At 56.5% G+C, this 13,548-nt stretch overlaps 1 protein-coding gene across 1 annotated transcript; it reads right to left on the minus strand.

Moving 5' to 3' along the window:
* Window positions 1–666: 666 nt before the first annotated feature.
* HDHD5 (haloacid dehalogenase like hydrolase domain containing 5) lies at window positions 667–13,282 on the minus strand. The gene is made up of 8 exons (XM_030834833.2): window positions 13,166–13,282; window positions 8,548–8,751; window positions 7,585–7,697; window positions 6,207–6,300; window positions 5,013–5,046; window positions 3,468–3,642; window positions 1,594–1,782; window positions 667–1,329 (listed from the first exon to the last, which is right to left on the minus strand). Exons 1-8 carry the CDS (start codon window positions 13,271–13,273, stop codon window positions 1,044–1,046), a joined length of 1,203 nt encoding a protein of 400 aa, XP_030690693.1. The 5' UTR covers window positions 13,274–13,282; the 3' UTR covers window positions 667–1,043.
* Between the last annotated feature and the right edge of the window lie 266 nt (window positions 13,283–13,548).

Here is a 13,548-nt window from a genome sequence, read left to right on the forward strand (position 1 = left end):
GGCACGTGGGGGACCCACGAAACGCGGAGGGGAAAGTGGTGGAACAGGATGGAGGGGAGGCACCCATGCTGTGGTGAGAAGTCACAGGGGGCCTGACCCTCTGAGAGACCAGACCTCCCATCTGACTGGGCCTGTGGGGTAGACCAGTGGGGAGGCTGCCGGGGGCGTTGGGGGCTGGAGGGGCCCTGGCCCGGGTGTTCTGCAGGTGAGGCCAGGCTGCACACGGGGAGGAGCTGCTGTTGTCTGGGGGCGCTGGGGGCGCAGGTGGGCTGGCCCAGCCCTGGCGCTCAAGGGCAGGGCACCGCTCGCCTCTCCCTGGAGCCCAGTTGCTGCCCAGGGACAAGGGTTTGGAGAGGGGAGGGAGCAGCTGGCCGGTGCTGCTGGGGTCAGACGGGGCTGTGCTGAAGGGTCTCACCGGGCCACCGCGACAGGGAGAAGTACGAGACACACGGGTTCAGAGCCGCCAGAGGAAAAGCTCCTTTCTTTCCACGTCAGGGAAGCGGCTAAGTCAACGGCAGCCCTCGGGGCTCGCGGCCCAGACTGCGGTGTGCTGGGGTCAGCGCTCACGGGACTGAAATGCCACCAGCGCCTGGGCCTCAAGGTCACCCACCCCGCCAGCCCACAAGCCTTCCTCCACAGGACTTTTTAGTACATTCCAGACAGAGCTTCACAAGAGACAGCAAAATGAATATTTATTACAATTATTTTAACTTAAAAAAATAAGTCCAAAGTCTCTGGGCAATAAGCTAAACTACCATAAAAAGTAGTGTCTAAGAGTGAGTTACAGCCTGTGCTGGCAGCGGGCAGAGGCGGTACCGCCTCCTCTTCTGCAGAAGACCCCCCAGAGTGAGGACGAGCCTGGGGTCAGGCTGCCAGCACAGGCAGACGGGAACCAGCCTAGAAAAATCTGAGGCTGATACCCAAATGCTACCCCGGGAACAACCGTGCGGCCCCGCCCAGGAGGAGCGAGAGTGTCACCATGCTGGCCGGGAGGCGGGGAGGCGGTGGGCAGGGGGCAGCCAGCGGGCCCACCTCCCTCCCTGCTACAGAGCCCAGCCCTCCTTGCCAAGGACCAGCCCCACGGCCTCGTGCACGTCGCTCACCACGTGGGCCGCCTGCAGGAGCCCCGGGTTGAAGCCAAGGTCCCGGTGCCCGTGGAACGGAGGCCCCTCGCCACCCAGGGCGGGAGCGGCGGGCCCCCAGGCCCGGGGGCTGTACACGCCGGTGCACACCAGGATGGAGGCGCAGCTCCGGGCCGCCCCCTCCCGCCTTGTCTGCAGGTGCTGGTGGAACAGGTTGGCCCCATAGATGTCGGACATGGGGTTGTCACTGGAGAGAGAAGGCACAGTTCAGTGCGCTGGTGGAGGTGCAGGGACGGCAGGGGGTTGGGGAGAGGGGTGGCCCACAGGTGACCACTGGGGGAGGGGGGCGCGTCTCTGGGGACGGAAGGGCGGGGACACGGGGGCGGGGTTGAGCACTGGGGGAGGGGGGCGCGTCTTGGGGATGGAGGGGCGGGGACACAGGGGCCCGCGGGTGACCACTGCGGGGGGGGGGGGCGCGTCGCAGGGGTTGGAGGAGGGGTGCGGGGCTCACCCCACGGCGTAGAGACTCCGGATCGGGGCCACCCAGCCCCGCCGCGCCGCCTGCCTGGCGAGCAGGCCCTCCGCGTACTGGTAGGTGAGGAGGCTGGGCTTGCCCATTAGGCCCGCGTAGCAGAGCTCTCTGCCCGTCACCTTCCGGTAAACGGCCTCCAGGCACAGCAGGAAGGTGCCGTGGCCGAACCTGCCAGAGGAAAAGCGGCGCTCGGTCCCCTCCCCGGGCCCCAAGGCTCAGGCATGCCCTGTGTGCCACCCTCTCGCGGTGGCACAGAGCACGGTGACAGGGCAAAGCGAATCATTTCTGGTGAGAGGCCGTCACGCTTAGGATGTGCATTAATGGCCTGCGACTCTCTGACAACGTCTATTGAGCGCTGTCCCAGCGCTGGAGATGGCAGGCACATCACGTTCAACCCTTAGAAAAACCCGATGAGGTGGCGTTCATTCTCCTCATTGCACAGGTGAGAAAACTGAGGCCCAGAGATGGAGTAGCCTGCCCAACGTGTGGAGCTGGAACCAGAGACCCAGCTTCAATTCTGCCTTAGACTTGGGCAGAATACTGGCTGGCATCCCACGTCACTCCTCAGTGCCAATTTCACTGAGCACACTGCCACCGAGTGTCAGAAAGCACCCTCCCTGCCCCCACTGCAGCTAAGTGTATGGCCAGTGACTAAGCTACAGCCTAAGAGTCAATGAAATCACAAGTGCTGGACTACCCTCCTGGAAAGGAGCCTGGAAACTGGGGAGGGGGTGCTCTTCTCTACCCTCCCCATACTCCCTCCTGCTGACTGGAATGCTGACACGATGGCTGGAGATCAGGCAGCCCTTTGGATTACATAGTAAAGGGCTAAGGTGCCTGTGTCCCTGATGGGTGGACTTTTTCACAATAACAAACTTCCATCTCATTTAAGATTCTTTTCTTTTGGGTTTTCATCCCTTGCTGCTAAATCAAATCCTATTGGATATGGTTCAGTATCTTGAAGTTACATTTCAGTGTCACTTATGCATATACTGAATTCTACTTTCAATTTTGAAATTATTGAATGAAAAAGTGATCTCAAATCTGCTACATAACCAACCCCCTTCACCTAGTGTCAGCAAACCCGAACTCTAGGAAGAATGTTCCAGAAAAAAGACCTGACCTCGAGCTGCAGAAATGCACTTGAGAGAGAACACGGTGATCCCCACCTCCTTGGGCTCAGTGCTGGGCCCTCAGGCCCTCAGTGGCGGATCCACCACACAGCTCGCTGGGAGGCAGGGCAGGGGGAGAAACTCCAGGCTTTGGCCTCGCAGGCAAGAGCAGCCACATGGCACCGGCAGCTGCCCCTCCAGGAAGGCAACCTGAGGGCCAGCAAAACGGCAGCCTGTGCTGTGCTCAGTGCCGGGCGGACGGGGTGGGGGCCTGCCTGGAGCCTGAGGGCCTCTGAGGAAGTGACTGCTCCAGGGGCCTCGGAATCACGCCTACTCTCCCCTCCCCAATGTCTTATGGGCAGAAGGAAACAAAGAAGTGAAAGAGCCAGCACCACAGGGTGAAGGCAGCGAGGGAAGGGCAGCTGGATAACAGGAACTGAGCATCACTTGGGTTCCTCTAGCCAGAAGAAGCACGTCCTGTTAGACTCTGTCGGGGCCGGGGGTTAAGACCATCTCGATCCACCTTCTGTGCTCACTGAGTGGTAGTTTTCGTTTATCAATCAGTATGTGAAGTGACCCTGGAGACCGCTCCCAGAGGCCAGGTTACCATGGCAACTCCAGGGCCTAGAGGAGGGGTCTGAGCCCAGAGCACTGGGGTGGCTCGAGGCGCCGTCAGCAGGACTGCCCAGGAGGCAGCTGGAGGTGGCCCCCAGGGCCAAGGCAGGGACCCCGAGTCCTCACCTGGGCATCTTGGCTTCGGCCATCCAGAGGAGGTCCGTGTTGCTGGCCAGGACAGGGAGGTGGGGATAGGGGGCCGTCGCCAGACCGGTGCCGGGGTTCCCATCGCTGAGGAGGATGTCCATGATCAGCTGCAGGCTCGTCTCCCAGCGCACGGGCTCCCCAAGGAGAAGCACCCCTGCAGAGTGGGGGTGGGGTGAGCCGGGCGTGGAAGGGCCTCGGGAGGCCTGGGGTGCACGGCCCCGCTGGGGGCGTGGGTCCCAGGAGGTGGACGAAGCCGAGCCCAGGAGGAGCTCCCGAGGGCTCCTCAGTGTGTCCACCAGGACGTCCTGAGGGTTAGAGGCAGAGAAGCAGCAGCCCCTGCTGACCGACGCCCTGCACAGCACCCCACCCGCCCGGCCACGTCCCCCAAGCCCCAGGGGTCACTCGGCCACATGGCGGGGAGACGGGGTCACAGGCCTGACGCTGTCCACGTCCCTCTGGGACTGTGGGCCAGTTCTCACCATGTCTAAGCTTCCTCAGCTACATGAGGACAACACCCACGCTGGGAGGAGGATACAATGAGACCTGACAGAGCATGGAAGCCATGCTGCACACGCGTCAGCAAGGCCAGCTGCAAGACTGGGGAGCTGGGCCAGACCGTGGTCCCAGTGCGCAGGCCACCCCGGGACATGTTTCGCCTGTCACAAGGACTGACACTACTGGGGAGGCCCGGGAGAAGACTGGGATGCAAGAGGCTCAGGACATTCTGCAGAGTCAAAACCTTCCCCACGTCTATTAATAGCTGACACTCACACAGGAGAACAACTTGCTTGTAATTAACTGAGCCGAAACCCTAATTCTATTCCACACAAAGTATTTTTTGCTAGACTTTTCATAAGCACTGATTTTTCCAAAAATACAACTATCATGTTAGTCAAGAGAAGACGTACTTTATTTTTTCACAACTTTGCCAAGAGCTATTCCCCATTTTGGAAAACCGCATCACCAGTGACAACACTGCTCCTAATTTCTGAGTCACCAATGAAACACACCTGTAAACACACTGCATTGGTAGCTGTAACGTTCATGGGGATTCTACTTTTGGTATAATCATTTCACTACTTAATTATGCCTTCCTGGATAATTACTACATATTGAAATGCAGATGACCTTACTAAAAAACGTTTCCTTTTACTTCTCCCTATTACAATTAGGGCTTTACCATGAATTAATTAATTTTTAATATTTGCGTATAGGAAAGCATTCATTTAGGGTAGTAAAGGGGACATTACAATATTTTTGTTACCCAGGGAGAACTGGACTTAATAGGGCTGAGAAACACCGCACCAGGCTTCCTTAGGTAGCTTTTTTCCACACTTAGGTTTTCCTGGAACAACAGGGCAAGTGACGCGGGGAAGGAAAGCTTAGCAGCTAATGTCTCAGAGGCAGTGACCGGCAGACCCGAGACCAGAGCCCAGGAGACCCAGCGCCCAACGTCCCAGCCACACCACCCGGCTGCAGAGCCTGCGGGGACAGCCCGCCCACATCACGCAGGGACCTCATTACCTTCGATCGCAGGGAAGTCGTTCCTTGGGAGGGGCTGCGAGAGACAAAGAGCAAGCCTGTCGATGCCACAGTCACCTTCCACACCCGGTTTCCAAGGGGTGGGAGGAGAGACACGTGCCTGACAGACGGAAGACCCTTCGGTCTAGCCCAGGCCGAGGAGAAAGGGACAGGACCGAGGGCAGAGGTCCTCGGGGACAGGAGGAGAGCGCGCTCCGGCCGGCCACACCCCAGGCCGGCGGGCACCAAGCATGTAGGTCAGCCAGGGGACGGCTGCTCAGCTGTCCTCCTCCAGCAAGGACAGGAGGTGAGAGTCTGGAATCAGGTGGCAGAGGACGAGGTGAGCCCAGGAAGGGACGGGAGCTTGACATCACTCAGGAGGCAGGGCCATCACTGGACCACGGCCTGGGGGCCCATTCCTTCTAGGAACAGCTCCCCTGCCCTCGGCTCTGCCAGTAACCAGCGGAGACCTGGGGCGAGCCGCGGCAGGGGGCTCCTGGGCAGGGGGCGGGGCTGTCTCTGCGCTGCTCTGAGAGCCATGCCAACTCTGGCACCTGGTTCTGCACATAACGTGCGCAGCTCAAAGGTGGGGGAGCCCTCGGAAAGCTCGGTGGGGGGGGGACTAGAGTTACACAGACAAACAAAAGCAGGCCTGTCTGTTTATAACTGCAGTTCATCAAACTTTGACATGCACTGACTTCGAACAGGCGGTGACAGACACTCTGTGATAGACACAGAGTTCATGCAGGGAAGAAGGGGGCGAAGGGGCATCAGGAGACGGGCGGTCACCCTAGAGGGTCAACGAGAGGCCCCGTGACGGCTGGTCGGAAAAGATAAGGTTCAAATGCGAGCCAAACCCAAAGGACCCCGAGCAGACGCTCAAGCCGCCAGTGCTTTCACAGGAAGCCACTTGCCACCAGGCCAGCCCTCTGTAAGGAGCTCCAGGACAGCAGAGCAGCGATTAACTTAATACCAGCGGTTCTCCAAGCAACTAGGAAAGCTGGTAAATCACAAAACTACCACCTGGAGGGGACACGAGGGCTCTGGAGGGAGGGGACAGCCCTGCTCACCACCCCCGACAACGTGTGTGTGTCCGGGAACAAAGGCCTCGGCCAGATGTGCCCTGCCCTCCGAGAAGGCAGCTCGGAGAGGGAAGGGCTGCAGGGTCAGCGGGGAGGCCCGAGCGTGTCCCATTACCGTGGTCTTGGGCCGCCGCTGCAGATCCACCATGTCCAGCACAGGGAAGGCCGCCCGCAGCTCGTCCACTGTGACCACGTGCTTGAAGCCCAGTCTGGAAGGTCAGGAAGCAAAGCTGCCCAGTGCCGGGGAGACGCCTTTAAAGTGAGGGACCCACCGCAGCCCACATCAACCCCACCCGCCCGGACCCCAGACAGAGCCCCGTGAGGCCAGCGCCGACCAGGAGCGCTGCAGGCAGGCGTGGGCACAGGCGGTGGGGACACCCGGGGGCTTGGCCGACTCTGGGCACCGCCCGCGCAAAGACTCACAGGAAGCCCCATCCTCAAGCTCACGCTGGCCCAGGGCCACGAGAACCAGGGCTCTGAGGACAGTTCAGAGGAGACTCCTTGGCGGGGAGGAAGCTGAGCAGGGTCTGGAGAAGCCAGACTGGAGCTAAATCTGGACGATGGACCCAATTCAGCCAGAAGGGAGGCCGTGGGGAGCACGCCCGCTGCAGCCTTACCCTCCAACATCTGCCGCCGTGTTCCTGTCCTCAGACCCCACTGGCAGTCTTAACTGGACGCAGGTTCAGATCACCTCAAAACACATCTCCCCAGAATGATGCTTCCGTCAGCAATACGACCGCACAGACCCGTGCTCCTCAGCGTTCACGTCTGAGGCTCCCGAGCCCAGCGCTGTCCTTCTGGCCCCCCTCCCGACCCGACCCCATCCCGGCCTCCTGCTCCGGGCATCCTCCCAGCCTCCTCTCGGCAGGCTCCCCAGCTACGCCCCCTCCTGCAGCACAGCCAGCCCCCATGAAGCCACAGGGGACCCCCGCCCCAGGGTGGACCCCCCCGCATCTGTGACACTCGGACCCACTCTGCTCTTCCCAGCCTCTGGCCACACGCCGTCCTAAGCACGCCTGCACGGCTCCTGGTGTGTCACTCTGCCACCTCAAGCGGGAGCCCTGGTGAAGCACCAGCCGTGTGCTGCTCTGGCCCCGAGCACGCGGCCACGCACAGGCGGTGCTCAGCCCCCTTGGTTTGCGGAAGCAGCAGAGGAACGAGCCGCTTCAGAGCAGCGACACGTTCTCACTGAGCACACGTCCGGGGCTGAGCTCCCTGCAGACACGCTCAGGGAGCCGTGGGTCCCAAACCGAACCACAGAACCGCCTGGGTTCTCAGACCCCGTGAGTCAGGCTCTGCAGGGAACGGGCAGGAATCTGCTCTGTGAGCTGCCCAGCAGGCCCCGAGGCTGGCTTCCAGGAACCCCCGGGGAACCAGGGCTGGCCACCCTGGGAGGTGCCCTCCCTCCCTCCCTCCCACGGGCGCCCAGAGCTCCTGACCCCGGTCCTTTCAGCCGGGCAAGGACAGCAGAGCAGGAAGCAGCAAAAGGATACGCTCGGGCATTTTCCACCAGGGGCCCCTGCCCAGACACCAGCATCCGCTTGTCGTGATGCTGCGAGAACAGCTTCATGGGGCTGTGGGACAGTATCACCTGGTCGGGCTCCACCTGCAGGGCCGCCGAGAGATGGAGAGCAGAGGACACGCATGTGAGGGCAGCAGCAGGGAGCTGGCTCCCTGGCCCAGGAAGGAGAAACCTGCCCAGAAGGGGGGCCCAACCCTTCCAGAACTACCCCAACAGGTATGAGGGGACCCGGACACCAGAGCCCACAGGAGATGTGGCCACCATGGGCCCCACCGGCCCAGCTCTCAGCCCGACGGGAACCACAGGGTTCGTGCATGAGCTCAGACCCGCCTCCACCTCTGACTATTTTCAGTTCTACGTGAAGACCTGGCTTTTCAGCATTTATGCTAATGGCAACTGCGCAGCCCCACTGTCCAGACACCAGGGTAGGAACCGGTCTCCTCCCCGAGCAGTGTCTCCCAGCCGATCGGCATGGGATCTACTCTCTCGGTTCCAAAGGGCTCCTTCCAAGAACCAAAGCCACTGCCAACAAAGAACGTGTCAATGTGGGGACGGTGGGAGCCGCAGGGGGTGACGAGGGACAGAGCTCGTTGAGCTGTCATCTTACTTATGAGGAACAAGGGCTGTACTGCAGAGTCCCACCTGGTGCACGGGGATTTAGAAACACACGTCCCTGAGGCCAGGAGGAAAGATGGAAACGGCCAAGTCCACAGGTGGGATTTCTGTGCTCAACGTGTACAGTTTCATAAAAAATGACCCTGATGATGAGGCGCTACCCTCTGAGTTTGGCCTTGAACTTCAGGTTATTTTTCCAGCAGGAAGATGTGTACCGGGCTCATCCATATTGTCCCCCCACAGGGCAGGCGACACAGGGCTGGAGAGGGGGCTCCATGGGAACCAGGTCCTCAGCCTCCTGTCTCCAGCCGCTCCTTACCTGGAAGCCCAGCAGGGCTGACAGCTCCTGGGCTTTGCTGCACTGTAAGATGTTCCCCGCGTTCGTGACAAAGACCACGGGCACCCGCAGCTGCCCCTGGGGGTCCACGAGCCTGCGGAAGGCCTCCCTCGCAGCGGGGATGACCTGGTGGCCCCGAACCAGCACCCCATCGATGTCCAACAGGAACCCGAAGGTGGGAGGGCTCTGCACGGAGGGGAGACGAGAACGGCCCCTGAGTCGAGGCAGAGGGGACGGGGGAGCCTCATCCCCACCCCCGGGCCGGCGCGGGCCTCGAACGCAAGGTGAGGACTTGGGGTTGCCGACAGGGCAAATCCATCTGCAACAAAGAATTAAGCCTTTTCAGGTATTTTTAAGCATGTAACTATTTTGTTCAAGTTATTTTTGCATAATTAATAAAAAGGAATGTTTTTAATTGGCAAATAGAGAAATTCAGAAACAAGCCGAGCACTTTAAAGCAACCGACCAGCATTTCCTTTCATCTCCTTTCTCTATTCTTACGTTTGTCACGCGGCTATGACTGCACCTTATACGTACAATTTTGCATCTTGTTTTTTTTTTGCTTGACATGAAGCATTTTTATCTGTTACAACAGCCTTCATAACCATCTTTTAGAATTTTGTTTTATCGTAACAACACACACAGAGTTTTTTTAAAAAAACACTCAATTGCTACAGACGATACAGAAAAAGAATTTTTAAGTTTCTTGCTTCCACTTCTGCCCAGTACCATCCCTTCTTGTGTATTTTCCAGAAACTTTTCATGGATGGTTCTACTTTCTTACCTTTTAGCTAACACACAAATGGTACTGTGCTGTGCTTTCTTTTCCGTCTTGCTTTTTCTCGTTGGTATCCCTTGGTTATCTTTCCACATCGATACACGCAGACCTACCACCTACACGTTTCTGGCTACATAATATCCCGAGTGAATACTCCGCTAACATTAGGTTTCCCCTGTTTCAGACATTTAGGTTTTTCCACATTTCTGCGACTACAAATTATGCTATAAGGAACTCTTCATGCTTACTGATTTTTCCATATTATGGACTTTTCCTTAAGCTAGATTCTTTTTTTTTTAATTTATTTATTTTTGGCTGCATTGGGTCTTTATTGCTGCACGTGGGCTCTCTCTAGTTGTGGCGAGCGGGGGCTACTCTTCATTGTGGTGTGCAGACTTCTCATTGCAGTGGCTTCTCTTGTTGCGGAGCACGGGCTCTAGGCACGTGGGCTCAGTAGTTGTGGTTCGCGAGCTCTAGAGCGCAGGCTCAGTAGTTGTGGCGCACGGGCTTAGCTGCTCCGCGGCATGTGGGACCTTCCAGGACCAGGGCTCGAACCCGTGTCCCCTGCACTGGCAGGTGGATTGTTAACCACTGCGCCACCAGGGAAGCCCTTTTAAACTAGATTCTTAAAAGCAAGAGTAATAAGCCAAAAAAGTGCAAACATTACAATGACATAACACCTACTGACAAGCTGTTTTCCAAAACAGTATCAACTCACATGGACCCTGGTACCCTTGCCAAGGATGATTTTCACAGTATCAAAGAGTTTAAGTATCAAACATCTTGTTAATTTCAAAGTTTAAAGAAGTGATTATCTCCTCTCAATCTGCATTTCTTGGATTTACAAAGTTGAACGCTATCCTTTTTAAAAATTCATCCCATTTCTTATTTTATGAACCGTTAACATACACGATGTTTTTCAGTTGTCAGAAAAATCCAACCTAACCTGTTTGTCATTTTCCTTTTGTTGGCGCCAGCTAAGTCAAGCCACTTTCATCGCACACACATTGTACTTATGTTCAAAATACCCTTATTTTCCTAAAGGTACACACAGAAGAATTTAGGGTTCAAAGGACAAGAAATCAGGGATTTGTTTTAAAATCTTAGAGCCACACAAAAAAAAAGTGTGGTGGGGAGATAAGCAAAGCAAGTGCGGCAAAATGTTAATAACTGCTGAATCTGGAAGATGGGTTTTAGAGTTCATAATATCGTTCTTAGATTTTTGACAATTACATAGTTAAAAAAATAAAACAGCTTGTTTGTGCTGATGGCTGCCAAAGTTAACCGTACAGTTTTACTGGTCTTAGTGACCATATCCTAAATAGTCACAAGATTTGCTCCCTTAGACATAAGAGCACACAGACCCTGCTACTTAGAACAAGGAAGTCTCAGGACAATTTAGCAATACCCCCGACGCTCCCTCATCTGTTGGACAATTTAGCAATACCCCCGACGCTCCCTCATCTGTTGGACAATTTAGCAATATCCCCGACGCTCCCTCATCTGTTGGACAATTTAGCAATATCCCTGATGCTCCCTCATCTGTTGGACAATTTAGCAATATCCCTGATGCTCCCTCATCTGTTGGACAATTTAGCAATATCCCCGACGCTCCGTCATCTGTTCTGTGCAGTGTGTAACCACAACCCCCAACCCCTCAGGTGAGTGCACACAGAGAACCAGGCACCCAGCCACCTAGAAATGAAAGGCCCCCAGTAATTGTTAACAAACATGCCACATTCGTGTGAGATGTTAGCAAGAGGGGAAACAGGGGGAGGGGTGGTATGTGGGGCTTCTCTACACTTTCTGCTGAGCCTTCCTGAAAACCTAAAACTGCTCTAAAAGAATAACATCTATTAAATATTTTTTTGAGTGAAGGCACCTCGAGAAAAGGACATAGGGTTAGGTTTTTTTCTTTTCATTCTTTTTTTTTTCTTTTCATTCTCTTCTGTATCTGTATTTTGATTTTTCTTCTTTCTCACTTCATGTTTTTTTAAACTAGTCCTGGGATTTATGCAGATCTTCTAATTAAAGTTCATATTTGTGGCCGTGATAAAATGTGTGGATTTTTACTAAATATAAAATAAACAAAAAGGACCTACTGTATAGCACAGGGAACTATACTCAATGTCTTGTAATAACCTATAATGGAAAAGAATCTGAAAAAGAATATATATGTATAACTGAATCACTGTGCTGTATACCTGAAACTAACACAACACTGTAAATCAACTATACATGAATTTTTAAAAGTGCAGCCTTAGGAATTCCCTGGTGGTCCAGTGAATTAGAACTCCGTGCTTTCACTGCCGAGGGCCTGGGTTCAATCGCGGATTGGGGAACTAAGATCCCACAAGACGCATGGCGTGGCCAAAAAAAAATTTAAATTAAAAAATTTAAAAAAAAGAAGTGTTGGGCTTCCCTGGTGGCGCAGTGGTTGAGAGTCCACCTGCCGATGCAGGGGACATGGGTTCGTGCCCCAGTCCGGGGGGATCCCACATGCCGCGGAGCGGCTAAGCCCATGAGCCATGGCCGCTGGGCCTGCGCGTCCGGAGCCTGTGCTCCACAGCGGGAGAGGCCACAGCAGTGAGGGGCCCGTGTACCGCAAAAAAAAAAAAAAAAAAAAAAAAGAAGTGTGGGGGCTTCCCTGGTGGTGCAGTGGTTGAAAGTCCGCCTGCCGATGCAGGAGACACGGGTTCGTGCCCCGGTCCGGGAAGATCCCATATGCCGCGGAGCGGCTGGGCCCGTGAGCCATGGCCACTGAGCCTGCGCGTCCGGAGCCTGTGCTCCGCAACGGGAGAGGCCACAATAGTGAGAGGCCCGCGTACCACAAAAAACAAAAAAAAAAGAAGTGTGGTCTTCAGATTAGTTTTAAATGAAGGGACCACTAAGATGTTCCTTGTGTTTTTGCTTCTTATCTGGAACTGGCTGGTGTGCTTCCAACAACAGCATCACAATTACCGTCCAGCACACTGTCCACTCCAACCAGCTCCATGTTTGTAAGAATTTACTACATGCGGTGACTGTGCAAAGCACTGCACCTACATCACACAAAGTACCCCAAGCACCCTCTAGCAAAAGCACTGCAAGGTAAGGACTAACCCTGGTACACACACGGGGAAAGCCAGGCTTAGAAAGCTAAGTACTGTGGACCCTAGAACAACACAGGTTTAATCTGTGCAGATCCACTCACAGGCGGATATTTTCCAATAAAGATACAGTCGGCCCTCGGTAACTCCGGGCTCCTCACGTGTGGTTTCAACCAACTGCTGATCGCAAACCTCACACACCATGGCGGTTGGTGGATCCCCGGGTGCCGGTTCCGCGGATGCCGAGTCCGCGGATGCAGGGTCGGCTGTGGGACTCGAGCACCCGCGGGTTTAGGGGTCCCCTGCGGACACTGAGGGGCAGCGGCACTTTGCCTTAAGTCAAACAGGCAGTAAGCGGCCCGGGCAGGACTGATCCCTTAGCCGGTGCCGCATCCTTTCTTCCCTCCTCCTACTCTCTCCACCGGGAAAGTCCGGAAAGTCAGGACCCGCGGGGCGGGGGCCGCAGAGTCCTCCTGGATCACATCCCGGCGGGCGAGTCACGGGGTCCCGCGTCCCCGCCCCCCGGTCGCCCCCGCGAGCGACGGGGTCACGCCTCGCCCCCGGGCTCTGTGGACAGAGCCCCGGGGAGCCAGGGACCCGCACGGCGGGGCCCCAGGGGACGTGATGTCACCACACGCGGGGGAGTGACGTCCGGAGGCCGGACACCCTGCTCCGAGCCCGGCCCGCGAGGCCTCACGGCCTCCCGCCGCCGCCCCGCACCCTCCGCCCTCACCTGCGAGCCGCTCGCGAAACGGCGGCCCCCGAACCCAGTGGCCGAGCGCGCCGCCCGCCGCCACACTCCGGGTGCCCACCGCGCCGCCGCCTCGCCGAGGGCAGCCATGGGCCGCCTCCTGCGCGCACCGCGCACGCCTGACCGCCGCTCAGCCAATCACGGACCGGTGGCGCCCGGGGCACCTCGGGAGCTGTAGTCCCGCCTCCGTGTCTGGGGTGGGGTGGGGCGTGGGGCATCTCGGGAGCAAAACAAACTCCGTTTTGTTCCGCCTCCGTCTTTGGGTTTTATCCGATAACTGAAAGTTTGTACTTCTTTTTTTTTTTAATTTATTTATTTTTTATTTATTTATTTTTGGCTACATTGGTTCTTCGTTGCTGCACGTG

Source organism: Globicephala melas, chromosome 10 (assembly GCF_963455315.2).
Source record: "Globicephala melas chromosome 10, mGloMel1.2, whole genome shotgun sequence".
NCBI classification, from domain to species: Eukaryota; Metazoa; Chordata; class Mammalia; order Artiodactyla; family Delphinidae; genus Globicephala; species Globicephala melas.